General features: G+C 42.0%; 3 protein-coding genes across 5 annotated transcripts; all 3 read right to left on the bottom strand.

The window, feature by feature from the left end:
* Positions 1 to 1674: 1674 nt before the first annotated feature.
* On the bottom strand, positions 1675 to 11165 carry zfyve27 (zinc finger, FYVE domain containing 27). 3 transcript variants are annotated; one of them, XM_034597398.1, is made up of 14 exons: positions 10827 to 11165; positions 9675 to 9902; positions 9473 to 9543; positions 9171 to 9357; positions 8662 to 8757; positions 7781 to 7893; positions 7192 to 7310; positions 6728 to 6799; positions 5935 to 5955; positions 5692 to 5712; positions 3921 to 4062; positions 3579 to 3625; positions 3386 to 3467; positions 1675 to 3265 (listed from the first exon to the last, which is right to left on the bottom strand). In XM_034597398.1, the coding sequence occupies exons 2-14, from the start codon at positions 9899 to 9901 to the stop codon at positions 3195 to 3197; spliced, it is 1269 nt and encodes a 422-aa protein (XP_034453289.1). In that variant the 5' UTR covers position 9902; positions 10827 to 11165; the 3' UTR covers positions 1675 to 3194. The 3 variants fall into 3 exon arrangements, with proteins under 3 accessions (XP_034453289.1, XP_034453298.1, XP_034453306.1); XM_034597407.1 differs by lacking the exon at positions 5935 to 5955; XM_034597415.1 differs by lacking the exons at positions 5692 to 5712; positions 5935 to 5955 and having other exon boundaries at positions 10827 to 11164.
* Positions 11166 to 11457: 292 nt separating this feature from the next.
* On the bottom strand, positions 11458 to 13823 carry LOC117771861 (serine/threonine-protein kinase pim-1-like). The gene is made up of 7 exons (XM_034602695.1): positions 13787 to 13823; positions 13592 to 13686; positions 13445 to 13492; positions 13129 to 13347; positions 12561 to 12741; positions 12280 to 12450; positions 11458 to 12184 (listed from the first exon to the last, which is right to left on the bottom strand). The coding sequence occupies exons 1-7, from the start codon at positions 13821 to 13823 to the stop codon at positions 12060 to 12062; spliced, it is 876 nt and encodes a 291-aa protein (XP_034458586.1). The 3' UTR covers positions 11458 to 12059.
* Positions 13824 to 15839: 2016 nt separating this feature from the next.
* LOC117768866 (zinc finger and SCAN domain-containing protein 2-like) lies at positions 15840 to 20871 on the bottom strand. Its single transcript, XM_034597284.1, has 4 exons — positions 20632 to 20871; positions 19572 to 20513; positions 18718 to 19032; positions 15840 to 17741 (listed from the first exon to the last, which is right to left on the bottom strand). Exons 2-4 carry the CDS (start codon positions 20074 to 20076, stop codon positions 17167 to 17169), a joined length of 1395 nt encoding a protein of 464 aa, XP_034453175.1. The 5' UTR covers positions 20077 to 20513; positions 20632 to 20871; the 3' UTR covers positions 15840 to 17166.
* Positions 20872 to 21164: the final 293 nt, after the last annotated feature.

Genomic DNA, 21164 nt, shown 5'->3' with positions numbered 1-21164 from the left:
CTCTGTTAGCTGAATATTAAGCATTGTAGCCACAAAAGGAACATTGTGCTTTTGAAGACTGCTGAAGAGGAAGTGATTCTATAAATGTTGTTGCCATGATGGAAATCAGTACCCATACACCTGTAAGTGTCTGTGTCAGTCCGATACAGTGAAATAAAAATAGTTAAATTATCAAAACGATCGAGCGCTGATTTGACCTGCAGTTTGACCCAGTTGCTGACCACTGCTGTCATTTAACTGAGGACCAAGAAAAAGATTCAGCTCGATTCGCAGACTGAAGACACACTGCCCTGCCCCCACTGACTGCTGGAGTGCTGGTTGCCTGTTATTATCTTAATTAATATTCAACGTACCGCATGTCCAAATCACACCAAATTTGGCATTGCACTTCCCTGGGCCCTTAGCAATGAACATGCCAAGTATGAAGGCGATAAGATGAACAGTTCGTCAGATACAGTATGTGTTCCACATAGAGACAGACAGATGTTTGTGGAATTAGTAGGTAGATAGAAGATAATCCTTTATTAGTCCCAAGATGGAAAAATTAGCTGTGTTGCAGCAGCAGAGAGGACAGTCAAAAATAAACATCAGTACAGCAATAAATAAGTAAATATGCAATATAAACACAAGGAAAACCTAAATATAAATAGATACAAAAATAATGTAACGGTGTAAACTGAATATTTGCATATATTGTGAGCAGAATATATACACAGTGCAACAGGATTGCAGATTTGTCATTGAATTGCACAGATTGAAATGAGCATTGCAGTTAGATTCATTTTAACCTGAGTGAGTTTATAGTGAATCCCCAGAATTGGTGCATGTGGTCGACTGGGCGTAGAGCTGCTTGTCTAACAGCTGCAGGAAGGGACGACCTGCAGTTCCTCTACTTCAGACACTTCGGGTAGATCAGTCTGTCGCTGAAGGAGCAGCAGTGCTGTGATGGTGTCCTGCAGGGGGTGGGACTATCATTCTCCTCTGTCCCACCAGCTCCACTGGGTGAAGGGGTGTTCCAGGACCGAGTTGTTCAATTCATTATAAAGTCACGTTACTATAGCTTCTCTACTTTCTCACGACTGTAGACGTTTTAACCTTTTTGATAAAAGGTGTTATGATTAACATTGCTCTGTTTTAATCATGTAATTATTATTTGTGTGGGAAAGATATTTAATTGGCTTTTCTTGTATATTCATCATTTAGTTTGAATCCTAACTCATATACAATAGAGGGTATATCTCAGCCAAGGCCCAACAGTTCCCTTATAAAAAACACATTTAAATTCACTAGGTCCAGATGTTTATTTGGATCTGCACCAAACTGCACACACTCCTAGATATCAACAAACGACCACGGAGTAAAACGTAACCTCCTTGGCAGAGGTAAATGTGTTACCTTGAAATCCTTCTATTGTGATTTATGTGGATTCCTGTGTTTGAAATTTCTAGAAGGTAAATTCCAGTTGGTTAATTTCAGACACAACTGGTACTTTGTATACAGCTTCAGGCAGTAACCAATATTTATTCTTTTTTTTTTTTATCTACAAATTTAAGTGACGTCAAAACATATAAACTTGAACATGTACATTTCCTCAGATACACCTTGATACTTTAATCAAAAAAGTTATTTCTGTTACTCAGTTGCTTTTAAATAAAAAACACTTACCACTGGGACTTTAAGTTAATGAAATCATCGAGTTTATTTCAATAATGGCTTGTTTTAACAATAAAATATGGGCCAATATATACAGAATTCATCATTAGGTCAAATAATAATTTCCCATTTGTGGAGTTTTAATTTAAATATATTAGATATAGAAGAACAATTTACAGTAACAGCTTATATGATCACAATAAAAGCAAAGCAAACAATTACAATCATCCTTGTCTGAATCATCGTTAAAACAACTTTGTCATCGTTTTGCTGGTTTGCCATCAAAGACCGAGCTTTTGGGCTACAATGCCCCACATTGATTCTTTTAAGTCCCGCTTGCAAGAGTGTGAGGCTCTGATGATGGTTTCAGTTGGTTTCTCAGTCTGTTCAGATGAATTGAATCCAGTTGGATTGACTTTGATACGGTTAAAAGGAGAAGCTCGCGCTGCAGGGATACAGTTTTCTAGGTTGTCACTATGCTCCAAAAGAAAAAGCCAGTTTGACATGTCTACACAGGAATAAACAACAATCGGGTGAAGAATGAATCAATTTGTTCATAATAAGTAGAATACGGCCATCTACCAAACTTGTCCTCATTCACAAACCACCTTCACCGTGATTCATTAGCATGGTTCACCTCTGGACTTGAGGTCTGGTAAATAACATGCATACCCACAGGAGCCGTGTAGAGCAGTGTGGGTTGCAGCAGGAGCAGATGCAATTATTAAAACATGAAGTCAACCAAAATCACTGGCCTGGAAAAGTTGGACAAACCCAGAAATAATCACACAGAGATGCTGACCAGCTACAGGTCGAAGTGGACTGGAGGACAACAAACGAGTCTTTGAGGAAAATGGTTTTGAATTGCCGGCATGCGCACGCCGCAGCGAGCGAAGCCGAAGGTAGAGCTTCTTATTTTGTTCATCCAAATAAACAGAATTCTGTTTTGTGCAGTGCCCAGCTCACAACATCATATTCATCACCAATCTAAAATATAACCCATGGATATCCAGTGGCAGCTTAGTCTTGTTCGTACAGAGAAGTTCTCTCGGCAGGATGTTACAGTTGAACAGCCAACCGGGCTAAAGATATCCACATTCAAGCGGATTCAAATTTGTGGCAAGAAAAGGTATGTAAAAACAAAACCACCGACATCCAGCAAACCTCCCACTATCACCCAACACCACCAGTACAATCCGGGCCTACACCTTGCATGCTTTATACTTCCCTCGGCCTAGCGAAGGGAAAACCACGGCCCTGGGTTTTTGTTTATACTATTATTTCCTGTCTTAACTCTCATTGATTCATAAGGTCCAGTTCTTCATGGAGAGATGAAAACAGGAAATATGTAACATGTTACAGTAGAAGTCCCATAATGATAAGTAGCTGAGGAGGGATTTGACTGGAAAAGGCAGGACCAACATAGGAGGTATCTTAACAGACATTAAGTGTCTTAATATGAACACCAAGGTGTGTGTGAGGGCTACAGTAACTTTGTGAAGGACCTTCAACTGGCCACCGGGAGATAAACTGATGCCATGTCACTGTAACTTGATGAGAGAGGAATTACAAGGAGCACAGACAAACACTGTCTCTCTCTGTGCCTCTGGAGCTGAAGAAGAAACAGTAAGAGAATACAATCATCAGTCAGAACACAGATGAGCCAATCTGAATCAGAGTAAGAATAAAATGTTGTAGAATGATCCAGTATCTTTTATTTTTCACTCCTTACCGGTTGCCCCCATGCAAGCTCTCAGCACTTTAAAAGAGCAGCATCGGGAACAGAAGCTGTTGCCACAGTTACTGCAGTTCCTCTGCAACAAGAGACAAGAATGTGTTGAAGAAAAGTCAAGACAAAATCAATCACGATGATCATGTGATGCCTAAATATATCCCAGATTCTGGTCACAAGTTTTCAGACTCACCCTTTTCTTCAGCACGGAGAAGACAGCGTTGCAACTCGAACAGTTGCCTTTGGAGACAAAGAAAAACAAGTAGAAAGAGTACAATGAAATCTAGTACATAGACCTGCCATACAAGCCAGGAGCCAGTCAGACCTACCTTTAGCCTCAGCGTACCCTCAGGTTCAGCTTTTGACGTTATTGCAATTAAAAGGCCAAAAACTGTTCCTGGTCTCCAAGGTGTGCAACTGACGTAACAGCAGCAACATTGACTTAACTTACCACCAACATCAATATAACGTAAAGCACACTTCCAAATTGGCAACAAGTATAATGAAACCAGTGGATGAGTGGGAGCAGACTGACCTGTGCTGCTGGTGGGGTAGCGTTTACGCAGCTTCTCTGTCAGTTTGGACACCTTGCTGCGAATTGGTTCGTTGCGGCTCAAGAGGCCATTTTCAGAGATGGTGTCGTACTCTGGGACCCCGTGAGGCCCTTCGTCATCCTCCTGAGCGAGAGAGAGAGAAAGGAGGGGGGGAGAAAGGAGGAAGGAAAAGGGGGAGTTATGTACTGTATAAGCAACAATCATCACAGTTGGTCTTTAAGAGTGTGGAAACCTGGCCGGGAAACAGAGCAGGCAGTCCGGCAAAACTGGAAGAGATTTTGAGCATTTCAGCAAGTTCGACAAAAAGATGTTTGGTAAATAAATCAAGCAGATCAATGACAAGACGTAGATGGAAAATACATGCATTTACAGAAAGAAAAAAATGCTGAGACTATATATTGAATATGTATAATGAGTGCTGTTTATATCTCTACACCCGCCCAGATGTTCCACAAAAAAGACCTGGTCTATTTCCAAACTTTCTTGAGGGTAATGCCTTGGAAAACCAGGTTAGTGCAGCCCAATCCACTAAAGGAGAAACCACTGACTTGATGGGTACAAGATGGTAACGGGCCACTGGTGGTGTGTGTGCAGCACGTGGCGGCTGTGTGGCTGATCTGCTTCTCCTCACACGTCTGTTGTTCACACTGGGAGCGTGACTCCTGCAGAGCTGCTACGTATCAGCTGCGTTCCTGATGTGGAGCTGCTACGTGAGGTTTTAGTATGACTACAGCATTTCCTTGAATAAAAGCAGCCTACATGCTCAACTAAATGCAAGTTCTGTACATTATGGAGCTTTGCATCTTCCTGTCCTGCAAATATTTGACAACAAATAAAACAAATGAATGGATTCAGTCAACAGAATCGTTTACTTTGAAACAGTTACAGGAAGCGTTGCAAATATTTATATTAACCCTAACCCTGAACTTCAAAAGAGCAACGCCGCTCAGGCACGTCTCATGCGGGCAGTGTGGCTGCTCTAACCCGATAACATGGGCAAGGAAATGAAAAGCAAGACATTCCACAACGCACACACACACTGTTCTCCTTGCTAAGGAAATCCATCCACCTCCTGTTGAACAGTAGATATTCAAAAAAGATGAAGGCAACAATTATTCAGAATATGGAAAATATATAAATCCTCATGCACCAACTCTTGAATGTATCACATGTTGTGATTGGTCAAAGAATATGGCTCTTTGCAAAACACTGAATTGAATTCAGAGTGTCCTTCACATACACTTCAAATCAAGTTATTACCTCCACCAAGGAGGTTATGTTTTTCACCCCTGTCAGTTTGTAGTTGGTTCGTTTGTTGGTTGTTTTTTTTGTCAGCAGGATTACAAGAAATTTGGGGGAATCATGGGACAGGAGCTAAGAAAGATCCATTAAATTTTGGTGCAGATCAGGGGATTTATATTTATGACTTCCTTTAACAATTGACATTTTCACCAGTTTCCCAGGGAGTAAGTCAAAGATCTTGATGAAAACAATCTGGCATATTAAGGCAACTGATACTGATACTGTTGGGCCTTGGCGGAGGTATGAGATCTACTGAGGGACATTCTAGCTAAAACTGGCTTTTGGAAGGAAAAGCTGATTTCACTAATGTCTCATGAATAATGCCAGTCATGCAGACTAGAAATGAAGGAGCCTGTATGATGGGACTATTGGAGACAGACGACAATAATGGGCAAACACATGAAGGCATTGAGGGAAGGATGGATGGAGGCACTGGGGTAATCCACTTACCACTAAGACCAAAGGGGTTTCCTTATCACGATGCAGAACAACACACGAGAACAATGTTACTCACAAATGCAGATATTCAGTGCGAGTATAAAAGGAACAAACCGAACCCTTCAACAGAGTAAAGCAAGAACTTAACCACCTCAAACAAGTGGACGACACATGAAGTTCATGTGGCGAGAAGTTCTACAGGTTACTGAGTGGAGGTGCACTGGCCTCTTCTAAACAGAGGAGAGCGACACTCACCTGCAGGGAAATCGAATGTTCCTGATTTCAGAGGAAGGCAGATGAAAAAAAAAAAGAGGAGGTATGATTTTTTTTTTGTGATGCATGCTCCAATGACGTTTCAAATTTGTAAATAGGAGGAAGAGACAAAATACAATTTTTTTGATATCTTATAATATAGTGGGAAATACAGACTACAGGTGTTTAGCAGACGGGACACGTTTTCAGGAAGAGTTCAAATGTGCTTTTTCTTGTTGAGAATTAGAAAAAAATGATCAACACCACACCACATGTCTGTTCACTAAATGTGAAGCTAGAGCCAGGAGACTGTTAGCCTAGCTAAGCACAAAGACTGGAAATGGGAAAAACTGCCTGTCCAACATGAATAAACCCCTTATCTTATTTGTTGAATGGAAGAAAATAAGTACACAAGAAATAGTTTTTCTGATTACTGCCTGTAATCAGAAAAACTGTGTTTTTGACAGAGATTATACAAACATAATATGATGTGTTAATTCGAGCCAGGCTAGTTTTTTCCAGTCTTTATGCTAAGATAAGCTAATCAGCTGCTGGCTCCAGTCGGATAACATTGGAACCAATCTTCCCATTGAATTCTCTGCAAGAAAGCAAAGACACATATGTGTATTTTACCTTATTAATCCAACATTCTTTTTGGATGATCATTAATCAAACAAAAAATATCAGTTGCCCTGATAATCTGAAATTCCCACATCAGATGTGTTATTCTTAAGAATAAGGCCACCAGTAAACGAGTGATTGCAATGTGGACATATTGGTTTAGAGAAGTATTTACCTCAATGGCATCTTTAAATTCATCATCGGGTTCTGCTTCCTCAGCCTCCTCTACACTGCCAGGAGACAGGTCCTGTCATCAAACACACACGCAAGCACATAAACACTCAGCTGCAGAGTGTACTACAAACAGTCCCAGGATCAGCACTTAGGACAGTGGCCAGGTTCTGACTGAGCATCTGAGCTTTTCAGGTAAACAGGAGGATTCTATCAAATACAGAACATTTTATTCATTTTGAGCCCGTCCTCCCGCCATTGCTGGAACATAAAATCACAACAGAAAGGAGTGGCTCGATGGATGGAGAAAATCCATGCACGGCTTTGTGTTACATTACTGGATAAATACATTGAGAGCATGGGATAAACCGGATAAGAAGCTTACAGTCATGGTTGTTTTTAATGTAAATCACAACCACTGAGGAAATCCGTATTTAACCCTTCATACTCTTTTCTCCTTCCTCTCACCTCCAGACTAGTCGGTGTGGGGGTCCTGTCAAGCAGATTTCTTTGTTCCTGTTCCTCAGACAAACGCTCTGAAGCCTTAGTCTGGCCCACGTGGAAACCCTTTCTGAGGTCCAACAAAACTGGAAGCACAGAAGAAACAACCCTTTACTTTAGCTTTTCTTTCTTAAATAATTCTGCTTTCACACATGCACCGTAACCCTAAACCTTTCCAGAAAATACCCAGAGGAAGAGTATGTGTGAATGCATATGTGTGAATCAGTTGCAGAAGACATTAAACAGACTTAACCTTGCCTGCTCTTTAGTGCAAAGTCTGCGTTACGGCTGATTGAGCCGAATAGAGCATTGTCCGTAAAATTCATAGCAAGCAAGTGAGTTGATGGTGTTTGTACCCAACCTCCTATATGCTCCACCCAGGCACCGCTCTCACTTAACCCAAGTGGAACACTTCCAGAAAGTGTGAATGCTGCGGACTATCTCCTTTTGTGTGCTGAATGTGTGAAATCTACATCTGATTCTCTGGACACTGTCAGGAATTCATATGTGAAAAAAAGGCAACAGTTAGTGCTTCTTTCAGCCAGGATCAACTGACCTCTGAAGAAGTCTCTGTTGCACAGGAAGATGGCGCTGTTGAGCCCAGCCAGCACCCAGCCCACAGGAACAAGGTAGAGCAGACACACCACTATTAACATCCCTCCATAGAACCTGAAAGCAGATAATACAAATGTCAGGTCACAGTCATCCAACCATGTGAGTGACTGATCAGCCACTACATTACATTTAATGCTATAATGATGTAACAACTGACCTGGGTCAGAGTATTTCACAGCTGTTTACATGAGGTATCTAACATAAATAATCCACTGATATTACTATATAAAAGAACATACCCCAGTTAGGTAACATTAGCTTACTATTATTACTAATAATTATTATTACTGCATGTGTCTATTTGATTATGCCGACACCAAATTTTTACCATAAATTGCAATTTTATAAAATAAATAATAATTGTAAATTGCATATTTCATTTCCCTTTCTTTCCAGTATTAGCTGGTGTTAATACAGTAAATTTGGCAAATGAATCAACACAGAAACAAAGAATTATCTATTTGTTAATAACCGTCGCTTAACTAATCAGTGATCAACTAACTCAACTACAGGTGACACTGTCCATTTGTGTACTGGATTTAGATAGTGCTTTCTCTAATCTTATCAACTACTCAAAGTGCTTCACAGTCAAGTCGCTTTGAGCCATTCACACAAACATTCATTCTGTATGCAGTATCACACACCAATTCAGCCATCAGGGGCAATTTGAGGTTCAGTATCTTGCCCAAGGAAACTTCAGAATGCAGACTGAATGAGCTGGGGGTCAAACCACCGACCTTCTGCTCAGTGGATGGCCCTAGTTACCTCCTGAGCTTGTGTGCGTGTGCGTGTGTGTGTCTGCTTGTGTATGCAGATGCAGACCTTGATGATTTGGTGTGATTATCCCAGTGCAGGACCTTTTCAATAGCTTCTGCTGACTGACAGGCAGAGGACAACATGTCGTCTAGATGCTTCAACCTGGTGAAGACAGAAAACACCCAGCACACAAAGATTACAAGGACAAAGATACACTTTAACCCAAACATGAACATGTCATGAATGCAGTTTGTCCCAAAGGGACATCCATTCAACCATCAGTTAGTAAAAATTTTTAAAGCAATAATGAATTATTTCTTTTATGTTTAAGGCATTAGAACCTGGTGTAACCAATACTTGTTTACAAAATGAATTATGACATGGATGTGAGAAACAACACAGGAAAGAATGGACAGCGCTTACTCCAAATATTTTTTCCAAATAGATTTCAGATTTGTCATTTTCTGAGTAAAACAAGACACAAACTACTTATTTTAAAGAAATATTAATCAGTAAATTGAGAAAATCATCAGCAGGTGAATCAATAGTGATTGATCGTGTAGAATCTGTCTTACAGGTCTTTTACTTCCAGCATGGCCTCCTGTTTGGTGAGATGCACCGTCTGCAGGTCTCTGCGGTGCACAGTGTAATAGCTCCTCTTCTGGAGCTCAGCTTCAGAGGCTCTGCCCCCACACCTGTCCTGCCGGTAACCCAGGGCAGCAGGCGCCAACACTAACGCCACAGCCACTGAGAACCAGCCCGCTGGCACCAGAGAGGCAGACACAACAGTATGTTAATAAATTAGAGTGTGTTTTAAAGCACGACACAAATGTTTGGTCAATATTATCTCCTTATGCCTCATCTTGCCTCATCTTACCTTCATTAACAGTGCAGAAGAAGACATTAAGAAATATACACACGAGCAGAGAGCACACCGGCATCTTCCATCTGAGAGATTCAAAACATAAGAAAACAAAGCTGACGATATTGAATACTCCCAATTTAAACATGACTGCTTCATTACACAAGCAATTAAATCACATGATGCTCAAACAGGCTGCAAACAAACAGATACACACCCGAGCAGGAAGCGGCTCAGCTCCATTGCTTCTGCAACTGGTTCTAAAAACAGAGCGATTCTCTTATAGGAAACCACCATGTTGTGGAGGTCAAAGTGTGGTATACACCGAGGGCTCCCCAACTCAGAGGCGTCTGGAGACTCTTTGGACAGGGTGTGAACCAGCTCTCCCCGTTCGCCTGTACCCTGTGAAGGGTCCTGGGATGTTCCGCTACTGTGCATTGTCATTCTGTGAAGAGTTAAACACAAGAAATAGTGGTGTCTGGTGAATTGACAGTGAAAGACTGAGACTCTGCAGTATATTCTGTTCTGTTCCAGAGAGACCAGACAGGAAGGCGTGAGCCATACAAATCAATACTGTCTGTGCAGAAGGCAGGGAGATGCAAGGGATCTATTGGCAGAAATGAAATATAAAATCATCCTAATGAGGTTTTCATCAGTGTGACATCACCCGAATGGGAGAACTGTTGTTTTTATTACCCTAAAATGAGCCCTTTATATTTACGTTGGTAGCGTGTCCTCTCTACGGAGGCCGCCATTACACTTTTCACACCTTTTCAGTTTTTAATTATAATCGAAGGCCACCACAGGTTCTCCTTCATGCTTGGAGGGGTGAGGTGAGGGGTATTCAGCTGCAACATGAAACCTCACCACGAGATATCACTAAATCCTACACAAAGAACCTTTAATGTAAACTTTGAATGATGCACCAGGTCAGAGGGTTCCTCATACAAGTTTCAGCTTTAGTTCTCTGATAATCTTTCATATACAATGAGAAGAGTAGTCTATGTCATCAAGAGAAAGTGTGAGAAGGTTTTCTGTAAAACAAAGTGTGGGTGCACCTGAACGCATCACTGGAGTAGCTTGTTATTCAGGGTCTAGATTCCATACTTCATGTAATCTAAGCAGTACTCTCTGTGCATGTGCTCATAGCTTAATGTGCGTGTGTAATTGTTTACATCTCTTATTATTGTAACAACGTGTGGAATCAAACTATTCATCGTGACCGTGAACGGCCACATCTCAATAGATCAGCTGCTGTGGCCTGTGACGTGTTGTCAGTAACAGTGGAGTTAACTTGACCAGCTGACAACAGGACACCGTGGATAAACTGATCTAACATCAGCTGCCGGGCCTGAAGGAGACAACTAACCCGGAGCTGACAGTCCAACCACATCCAGCTTGTGAGGCAGCAGCCTGGAGGAGCTCAGGCGAAACTAGCGAGTCCCACCGACATCAGCCCGGAGGAAGTAAGAGCCTGACCCGGCCCGGTCAACATGACAGCAGCCCGGACTCCGGCATGAGCACCAACCGGTCAAAGCGAGGCGGTCCACGGCAGTGTCGGGTTGGCTGCGGAGAAACTATTATTATTATTATTTAGTTATCTTTGAGAGTGCACGACTTCGTATCGCTGTTAGCTTTGTTATTAGCTCCGTGTAGTTCCGGGAACGTCCGCTTCCGCCTTTCATCCAGGCCGAAGCGTTGATCGCAGAGAAGACGATGCAAACTGGCGAATGGGTCTATGGTAGTCGATCACAGAGCAGGATGGTCCTCGGCTGCAGAAATAAATAAATACAAAATAAAATAAAATAAATTTGATAACATCGGAGCGAGGATTGTTAGAGGCTGGATCCGCAGGAGATTCATACTTGTGAATTATGCATCATATATATAAGTACCTTAGATATTTTCCTTTTGTTTAGCACATTTAAATCAAAAGGGCATTGGGTCTCTCTGTGTTAACGGTTTGGAAAAATGTGAGAACCATATAAAAAGAAAAGAAAAATAATCTGCTGTGATGAAGATCAAGTGGATCCAGTTTCATCAATTGTGATTTAGCAATTTAGAAAAACTGTAAGGATGAGAAGTATTCATACAGATCTCTTAATAGAATAATATTAAAGTTTTGTTAGAATCAAGTCAGTACTTTATACAACAGCATCAGTTGTAGTCTAAGTGCCTCAGTGCTTTAGAGAGAATATCTGAATTCATTTTCAGTGAGTATCGAGTCAATTTCAGAAACTGAGTGTAGTAGACTAAAATTCAATTATCCTCATTCAGATCTGAACTTAGTGCTGATCACTTGTGATTGAATCACTCGGGATGGATGTTAATACCTTTGGGGGCCCCAGCTTAAAGGCCTCTACTCTGATCCAAACCAGAAACACGGCAGTCAAGAAAACATATGATACCAAACAACATTATTACGATGTTAAAATGATTCTTTAATGATCAAAATGAAAAACAAAGTACATACTGTGCATTTAGTTAAAGTGCAAACCATATCTCAGCATTTGGCAGAAAGTCAGTGACACAAGGGGGTTTTCTGACCAGTCTCCTGCAGCAGATCTATTATATATATTATACATTCATTACACTGCTAAAATCAGGTGTTTTTGTCAGGGTTAGGAGGCGATGTTTCCCTCAGCCACGGGTGAAGCTGCAGCTCTGTCAGGGTGGGACGCAGCTTAGGTTCCTTCTCCAAACACAGCTGGAGGAAATCCTTGAGGTCTAGAGTGAAAAAGAGAGAGGAAAGATGAAGAAGACCGTTGCAGTGTGTGATGTGTGTTTGCTGACAGGTTTGTGTACATGTGTGGTTTTCTTACTTTTGCCCAGTCCGCTGCTGATTTTCAATTGTTTTCTGAGGAAGCGTTTGGTCATGAATCCCTGATTGTGGAGCATCTCATACAGGACTGTGCCAAGCTGCCACACTGTGCTTGGACCAGCCCTGTAGACAGAAGAGCTGCAATACTCTGGAGGGGCGTACTTTTCCGTGCCTGGAATACACAGACATGATTATGAGACAGGGAGGATGATGAGGAGGCGAAGCTTTGTTTTTATGTAAAAGTCACAAATAAGTAATCAGAGTAGAATCCAGGCATCTTACCAAAGAATACGCTGTAAAATGAGCCTTTCTTCGTGAGACAGCTCAGCCCAAAATCAATGACGCGAACCCGTGGGACACTTTGGCCAATCTCAATCAGGATATTTTCAGGTTTGATGTCCCGGTGAAAGACTCCGTTCTTCTCCAGCCCAATGGCTGCGTCCACCAGCTGCTTCATTATGTTCTGCGAGACAGAGATGGACAGCAGTTTGACATTTTTCATGGCTGTGACTCTAGACAACTGTTTCCATAACCTGGAGATTCCACGAATGTGATCTTGAAACAACTATAAGGTCTTGGTCCTGGGTGTGGCTGCATGTTTCCACTGCGTCTTATATACATGATACTGAAAAGGTGACACTACTTTAAATACCAGGAGTGTAAACTGCAGTTCAGTCGTGTGACAGGCAACAATGGTAGAAGTTGTCTCAATATGAACTTTCCTCCATGTTGAAAAGTAATGAGTTTATAAAGTCAGTCAGAGGGGATTATAGAGAGAGAGAAAGGGAGTTACACAGATCAACCTGTTGACCAGCTCATGCACAGTGAATAGGATCCTCCTGCAGCTTACCTTGGCATCCCCCTCCTGTAGAGAGCCTCTTTTGAGCTTTATATATGTGGAGAGGTCAATGGCAGGGACAGGTCTCTCCATCACCACGATCAACTCATGGCCCAGGTCATACCAGTCCAGTATTGATACTGGTGCTGATGTCCCCACAGAGTCATTTTTCTTTGCTGTCAGTTTCAGCATTATGGCCACCTCTGTAGGGAACTTCTTTCCATTCAGGCACTGAAGAGTCACAACAAAAGCAACAGTTCATCCATAATACATTCAGAAAGTGAGTGAGGTGATAGCCACGGTGGAGTAGTCGGTGTTGGTCACTTACCACTTGTTTGCAGTAAAGATTTTCCTTCGGTATGTGCTTGATCGCCACCTACAAGACAACAACACAAGTTTGGTTATCACTTTCTGGCCGTATTGTGTGTGTGTATGTGTCTGTGTGTATATATGTATGTGTATGTGTGTTACTTACCGGAACAAGATCTTCTCTGCGGAAGCCAGCGAACACTGATCCACAGCCTCCTCCACCAAGCTGACCCAGCACAAAGTATTTGGCCTCAAGGTCAACTACACAGACACAAATATTTTGTTTAACTACAGTTGTGAGCAACATTAAATACACGTGACCTAATGTGACTCATTAATCTATTAATCACTTCCTACTCACCTATTGGGTTGTCTCCTGAGGCATCCAGGGTCTTCATCTCAACAACCCTCCTCTTTTTCTCTCTCACTTCCCCGCCATCAGCAGAGAAGTTTCTCTTCCTGCTTATTCGAATCATATCAGCCTTCGCTGAGTCGTGTTCATTCGAGTCAAGGACACGTCGTCTCTTCCTCTTTTCTGGTTTTCCCTCTTCATCATCTCTTTCTTTCCTTTTCCTTCCTCTCAACCTGCCAACCTCCTCACAGGGTTCACCTGCAAATGAGAAAGTCACTATCATCAGTTTGTTGGGATTGAGCTACAAACTGAAACAATGGCCATTTTATCTGATCAATAACATTGGTGAAAGCAGGTTTTTGCCTGAATTTACTCACCTTGATGTTTCCTGAGGAACTTATCACAGAGACGATTCATCTTGGAGAAGTCAGCACACACAGTGAAATGAAGTTTAAATCACGAATATCAATCCAAAGCTTGTAGGTGCTCGTCTCTTGGACTTGTGTATGCTTCCAACAAGAGTGACTGATATGTGTTGTCTTCTTGTATATTTGGCTGATTGCCCGTGACAACCAACACTTTTAGGTATTTGCCTTCGATCCTTTGTTGTTAGGCTTTGATCCTTTGTTGTTAGGTCAGTTACAAAATATCATGTCATCCCTCATGAATCTTTGAAGTTTTTTTTGAAAAATGCACATTTAATTTAATGTAAGATCTTTGTGCATTATTTGAATGGGTTTGGGTTATCCACTCAATGTATTGAGTTCACATCTCAAACTATTTGTACAATACAAGCATATGTAATGGGGGTAAGATTATTTAGGGTACACCGGTAGCAGCACTCTGTGTAGCGTGGTGTGGGCGCAGCAGCTGTGGACACCACGTGTGTGTTGCTGTAAACAATAGAGTTCTATTAACTGAAAATCACTGTCACGTAATTTGAGATCACATAGAAAACGTTGCTTAACCACAAAACGCATATCTGTCCATAGAGCCCAGAGTCCCTGAAGAGGATGCAGCCAAATTAAATACAATTAAAGTAAATGGTGACAACTTCTTCAAACGTATATAAAAACAATGCCTCAATACTGCTTGTGTGGTGTCATCCAGATGATAAAGAAACTTACAGTAAAATATTACACTTAGTGTTGTTTTTACCTAGATAAGCAATGAATGGTGAGTGATTGTAAAACTCTCCAACAGGACGAGTGCAGGGTGGTGTACGTCGGCCGTATCCGCAGGTCGATGACACAAGAAGAACTGAGAGAGCGCTTCTCTCAGTTAGGAGAGGTGGAGTGTGTGTCGCTTCACTTCAGAGAAAGAGGGTACGTATAGAATTCAAAACATGTCTCTATTGTTTTCACTGTTACTTGTGTATTTTTCTATTTTTTATCACTACATCAGTATTTCAATCGTGAACCTTTGGTTCCCATAGCAACCACTATGGCCAGATGCCTTTGCAGCCATTGATAACAGCGGCAAACTACGGAAGCCTGATGAGCTGCCGTTTGACATCTGCTTCAGTGAGGAAGACATTTCTCTAATTCAAACTACTCTGGAAAGTGAGAGGAAGGAGGCAGGACTCACTCAGGCCTCGGTGGGGCTCAGAGTCCGAACAAGGAATAAAGTGGACTGAATAGCATGTGAAAAGTGATGTGTAAACTTATTTAAATCTAAGGCTGTGGCTGATTTGAATGCAGACTCCCTCTGCATAATAAAATGCTCTGTGTATATTGTCATGTGCCTCACTAACTCAGCATGACTGTGTCTTCCTCTCTCTGCATACCATCACACACACACACACACACCCTTTATTTCCTTATTACAACTAATCAAATTACTGACTCAGCAGAGGCAGGGTTTGATGGGACGTGACTATCCACTGGGACACTAGGATGATTAAATTAAGCTGTAAGCAGTTAACTTAATATTTCGCTGTACATCAAACTGGTTATTGTGAAGACAGGAGAAAGTGCAGATTTCTGGACCCATTGTTTATAACGGATGTGATGTCTTGTTAGCTACAACTGTAACATATTGAGCCCAAAAAATTTAAATTTCCTGTGACAGTTTCTCATTTTGTGTTGAAGAAATATTTTGCAAGGATCAGTGATTGTTTATTGGTAATGAGACTAATGGGGTGTAAAATACATTCTAAACCTGAATAGTCTATGTATGATATGGTCTTTGTTGCCCTTTATAGGTTATCTGAATGTGCCCTTGGCATCTTTACTGTTTCGTGAGATGTCCTCTGAAATGGCAGATCATCACGTTTTCATTCTCTTTACAAATCTGTACCAGGCAGTTCTTTTCAAAATTAAGTTTTTTCAAATACTGTTGCTGTTTAAACTAATAACCTTTTTAAAACAGGGTTTACAAAATGTTTTGACAGACGAAGCAGACCCAGGATCTTCAGGCGTAAATGGAAAAATGCATTCACACTGATAAAAGCAATAAGCAGACAGCATCATGTAAACGCAGTACTTACAGATAGGAACAATGAGACATTACATAAAAGCAAATGAATACATATATCTGACTCTGAACACTTGGTACACATGGAACAACTGACACCTTGAGGTGGACTGATTCTGCAGAGAACAGGTTGATCTGGTGTCAGTGACTTTAGTAAATATAGTTAAATTCCCACATCTAACTAAATCAAATATTAAAAAGGCTTCCACTCTCATATATATATCTACAGTGGTGCAATACAACAAAAGATACATCCTTTGTTCGCTTTCTGGCCAATTTTCTGTATAATGTCAAAATTAGATGCTGGTTTGTATAAATTATGCACATAAATAAATGATTAGAAAAACAAGATTGGCCGGAAAAATGCATTAAAAGCTTCCACATATTATCAATAAATGATTAATGTGGACAGTACGCAGCTAAATAGCCGAACAAGAGACTTTGTCCTTTTCTACCAAGAGGACACTAAATCACAGAACATCACCACTGAAATGAAGCAGATCAATAATAATTTGCTGCGATGCTGCTTTCTGGGTGAGAGCCGTTAAATAGCTGTAATGTCAAAGGGGAGACGGGGCAGAAAAAGTGGGACAGAACAGGAAAGACCCTGTTAGGAGCGGTCATCAGTCACTCTGATGTAGCACTGACATGTTGATAGACTTAATGAAAGAGTGGGACTGTTGTTGGCACTTTGCTCATTTTTGTCTGTTTATAGCATTAAATTCTCAATGCTCTTATAGGCTACTATGTGTGTGAGGGATATATCATGTCTGCCCAGGAATTTCCATCAGTGTCAGGAACCTGTGAAAATAGATTTTAAAACATAAAATGATCGCACACAAAAAGAAAATCTGCTGTTTGTATCACACATAAATAGGTTGGTCCTGAAGACCTTGATACCATTTAGTCCCTCTTCACTGTAGCTGCTTGTTGTGTGCACGCTGGTGGAATTTAAGTCCCCCGCAGTTTCTGAACGACTTCCCACACTGTCCGCAGACGTACGGCTTCTCTCCAGTGTGGATACGGAAGTGCCTGGTTAATGCACCAGAGTGACGGAAGCACTTGGAGCACACGGAGCAGGTGTATGGTCTCTCTCCTGTGTGTATGCGGAGGTGGGTCTTGAGGTTCTCCAGGCGGTTGAAGTCTCGGTTGCACTCTGTGCAGCGGAAGGGGCTGCAGCCCGGAGGGTAAAGCTGCAGTCTGCTCCTCTTCCTTCCAGCTGTGGGCGGCGGACAACGCTGCTGGTGCTTCTGCTGGCACTGGCCAGAGTGCCGCCGCAGCAAGCTGGGCAAGTGGAAGGTCTGGCCGCAGAGCTTGCAGGAGTACATGTTGCCGATGGTGTGGGTGGTCCTCACGTGGACTCCATAAGTCTGTGGACGAAGCTCTGGGATCGGAGCCGGTTCTTCCAGCTGGAAGATGGGAAACTCAGAAGAGAGGGAGGGAAGATCTGTGGGCGGTGGAAGGCCTGGGGTCATGTTTGGAGGATGAGCTGTAAAAAAAACAAAAACAAAAAGCATTTTAAAACTGTAGGAAATTTAAATTTTGTTTTCACCTTAATGCCTTTCAAAAAAATGAATTTTTGTATCAAGCTTTTTAGTTGCATATTATTTCTATCAACATACAGGCTTAAAGCAGCCATAAGCATACACAGCAAATCTCTATGTGAGCATAGGGGCCCATTGTAATGATTTGGTGGTCTGACAGGATTAAAAAATGCTGAGAAAACATTGTTATGTAGTAGCCATAATGGAAGTCCAGATGCCAGACACTAGCACCAGGATCTGAATGTAACGCATGCAATATATGAACAGCACAAATATATGATGCAATGTAAAAAAACAAGAACTACAAAGTCTATGAGTAGGAACTCCTTAATGGGCATTTAGACAAATTCACCGTATGCACAACAGCGATAGTCTAGAATCAGAGATTTTCAGCCATGTGACGTCTCAAACAAAATCTCTATCTTCCATAAAAGGTTTTCTTATTATTGAGATGAGCTGTTGAAGCTGTGTTACTGAAATAACTAATTCCACCATGGAACTTATATTTTCACCCCTGTCTGGTGGTTTCTGTTTGTAAGCAAGATTACACAAAAACTAATAAACAGATTATCACCAAACTTGGTGGAAGGTTGCGATATGGGTTCCCAGAGAATAATATGTGGATCTTGATGAAAAGAATTGGGCACATTTAGGAACCTGATATCAATGTGTGTGAAGTTTGATGCAGCTTGATTGACTCTTAGGAGACTGTTGGTCCTTGGCAGAGGTACAGTATAAGCTCTACTGTTAGTAGTGTTAGTCCAGTTACAGAACTGTGTTATCATCTGTATCATTGTGGTGACCTGTTTCCAAATGCTGTTTCAAATAGACTGGTTTCAGTCTGATGAATTACTGATTTGTTTTGTTGCTGTAGACATACATTGTGCGATTGTTTCAGGCTCTCGCTGAGTTCACTCTTACCCTGAGTCCTGGTGCAGGACGGCTGGGGGTTCAGGTCTTGGCTCGGAGTATCCAGCATATCTTGTTCCCACTCGGACACAGACTCCAGGCTAAAATCCTCCACTTTGATCGAGTCTAAACAGCAAACTAAACTATCTCTATCCTCCTCCTCTTCTTCTTCTTCAGGTTTCTCCTGCTTTACTGTAATCTGGTCTAAAGGGGACATTGCATCACTGCTGGGGAGTGGAGCCACATGGTGAGCAGTCGTCTCCTGACAGGGCTGCTTGACGCCTTCTGCCTTCACCACACTTACATGGGAAATTGCTTGAGTGACTTCTGTAAAAACAAAAAGATCACAGGATATCAGTGTAGCCATATGTGAAATGTTGATGCAATTAAAATTATCGCATATTGGGGAAATTATCAAACACGAGTCATATCCAAGAAAACAATAATGCACAAACAATAAATACTATCTGGCAACGGTCAGAGGTTTGTCAAAATATGGAACTTTGCTGTGTTGTTGTTGGTCTGCTTTCCTAGTTGTATTCTTACCATTTTATGTTTTATCTTATTTTTTTACTCTTTTCTCATTTTTAATATTTGTTTTATTTCTGTACCTGTGCTCTATTGCTGTGTGATCTATAAATTGCTTCTTATAGTTTGCCTTCAACTTTCAACTTAAACATGCATAGCACCTTGTAACAGTGATTTGAAAGTTGCTACATAAAAGGTTTATTATTATTCACCTATCTTGTCATTCACTTGTCGAATGTCCCTTTAGCTGATTTACTTGAATACCTGATTTTGAATGTCTTGTTTTATTATGCAAGTAAACCCACTATGAAGAAAGTTTTTAAACTATGTATACATACCACTGGTACATGCATTACTAAGTTCTTCCTCTGGCTCTGAAGCTGCGTGACTGACGAGCTGCAGCCTCACATCAGCTGATATCTTCTCCTCGTGTCTGCTCTCAGGCTGCTGTGCACAGCCGTGACAGGCAGGGGGAGCCTCACCTGTGATCCCTCTACAACTGTGCACACCGACCGCTGCGGGACTGAATTTAGCTGGAGACGGGTGATCAGTCCACGGGACAGGGACTCCACTCCTCTCCAGGACGCACGCGGGCTCCAACATGGCTTCAGCTCTCTGCAGCCTCCGCCTGAGGGACTCGTTCTCCCGTCGCACGTCCTCGTACGTGTCGCCCGTCGTCTGACCCAGCAGCTTCTTCACCTCGCTGACTGCGATCTGCACGGCCACCTCGAAAGCTGCGTGTATGGCCGCGACCAGCTCCTCTTCCAGGGACAGAGCAGCCTCATCTGCGGCCGCTTGTGTGGCGGGGGAGCGTGTCTTCGTCCCGGTCAGCTGCGGCTTCATGGTGCATTCGAAAGACACATTAGCTGGACCCAGAAAACACAGTCCCGGGCTGATGAAGCTCTACAGATAGTCTCTGTTGTGACTATTCTGAAGAGACGCTGCAGCGAGTTCAGCTCACACACAGATCAAGGTTTCACTTCCGCCTACAGCTTCCGACACCTACTGGTCCGCAGGGAGAACTGCAGCATTTGATTTTTTTAAAAAGACGAGTTAAATTGAGAAACTTGATTTTATTGTATTAACATCACGTCCCCGAGACTCACACACAAGGTTCAAATGACACATGACAGCAAACACGTGGCTTTCACAGGTGAAGACGATGCTTTCAAAGGCCGCATTCGTCACTTCCGGGTTTTGTAGTCCTCCAGGTTCGCCAGTACCCAACCAGAGGGCACCATCAATGTCAGAGTCATCACAGTCAGCACGAACACAGTCTCCTGAGGGACAGTCATGGTAGAAACTTCAGCACTAAACTTTTAAAAATAAGTTGAGTTTAAAATGTACATATTAAGAAATGTCTTAGAAAACCAAAAGTTTCAGATTTTATAAGCTTACCAGTGCACCGACTTTATTTTTAGGCGGCTTGCCGTGGATGTAAGTTGCCTTTTGTTGAATCATGACTCGTGCCCTCGGGAGAGAAGCCAGTCGAGGCCTAAGCAGTCCGGTGAGCAGCCCACACATCTTCAGTAGAAAACCTCCTGGGTCCTCTGACACAACACCAGTGAGCTGCAGGCTGCTGGAGGGGAGGCCTTAAACACCACACACCTGCCCACTCATATGCTTTCAATTAGGTGGCCTTCAGGTGCAATGGAGTGTTGGGAATCATGGCTCTTTGAAGGGGACCGGATCTTATGGATGGATCTCTCTTTATTCTTTTATAAGGGGACGGGGGTTACCCAGTTTATCTGCAAAATTACCACTAAGATGATGATGATTTATCGATTTGGAACAGATTAAAACTAGGTGTTCCACCGTTATAATTTCTTCTTGCATGTGTGGTTTAGCAGCACTAAATTACTGGTATTTCCAGACCTAATGTCAATAATCTGCATTGTAAACAATACCCAAGGTGACGCCATATCCCCCTG

This window comes from Hippoglossus hippoglossus, chromosome 1 (assembly GCF_009819705.1).
Source record: "Hippoglossus hippoglossus isolate fHipHip1 chromosome 1, fHipHip1.pri, whole genome shotgun sequence".
In the NCBI taxonomy this organism is placed as follows: Eukaryota; Metazoa; Chordata; class Actinopteri; order Pleuronectiformes; family Pleuronectidae; genus Hippoglossus; species Hippoglossus hippoglossus.
Note: the sequence above shows the minus strand (reverse complement) of the source record. Positions and strands in the feature narration are given on the sequence as shown.

Bases quoted from the DNA above. Each gene is read 5' to 3' on its own strand.
- zfyve27 (XM_034597398.1), bottom strand. From the start codon at position 9,901: ATGACAATGCACAGTAGCGGAACATCCCAGGACCCTTCACAGGGTACA. The intron at 6,800-7,191 runs GTGAGAGGAAGG...GTTTGATGACAG, and splicing joins CCACACCGACTAGTCTGGAG to GACCTGTCTCCTGGCAGTGT. The intron at 3,468-3,578 runs GTGAGTCTGAAA...CTCTTGTTGCAG, and splicing joins TCTCCGTGCTGAAGAAAAGG to AGGAACTGCAGTAACTGTGG.
- LOC117771861 (XM_034602695.1), bottom strand. From the start codon at position 13,823: ATGAAGACCCTGGATGCCTCAGGAGACAACCCAATAG. The intron at 13,687-13,786 runs GTGAGTAGGAAG...GTGTCTGTGTAG, and splicing joins CTCAGGAGACAACCCAATAG to TTGACCTTGAGGCCAAATAC. The intron at 12,742-13,128 runs GTAAGCTGCAGG...TCTGTCTCGCAG, and splicing joins TACAGGAGGGGGATGCCAAG to AACATAATGAAGCAGCTGGT.
- LOC117768866 (XM_034597284.1), bottom strand. From the start codon at position 20,076: ATGAAGCCGCAGCTGACCGGGACGAAGACACGCTCCCCCGCCACACAA. The intron at 19,033-19,571 runs GTATGTATACAT...TTGTTTTTACAG, and splicing joins TAGTAATGCATGTACCAGTG to AAGTCACTCAAGCAATTTCC. The intron at 17,742-18,717 runs GTAAGAGTGAAC...TTTTTTTTACAG, and splicing joins GTCCTGCACCAGGACTCAGG to CTCATCCTCCAAACATGACC.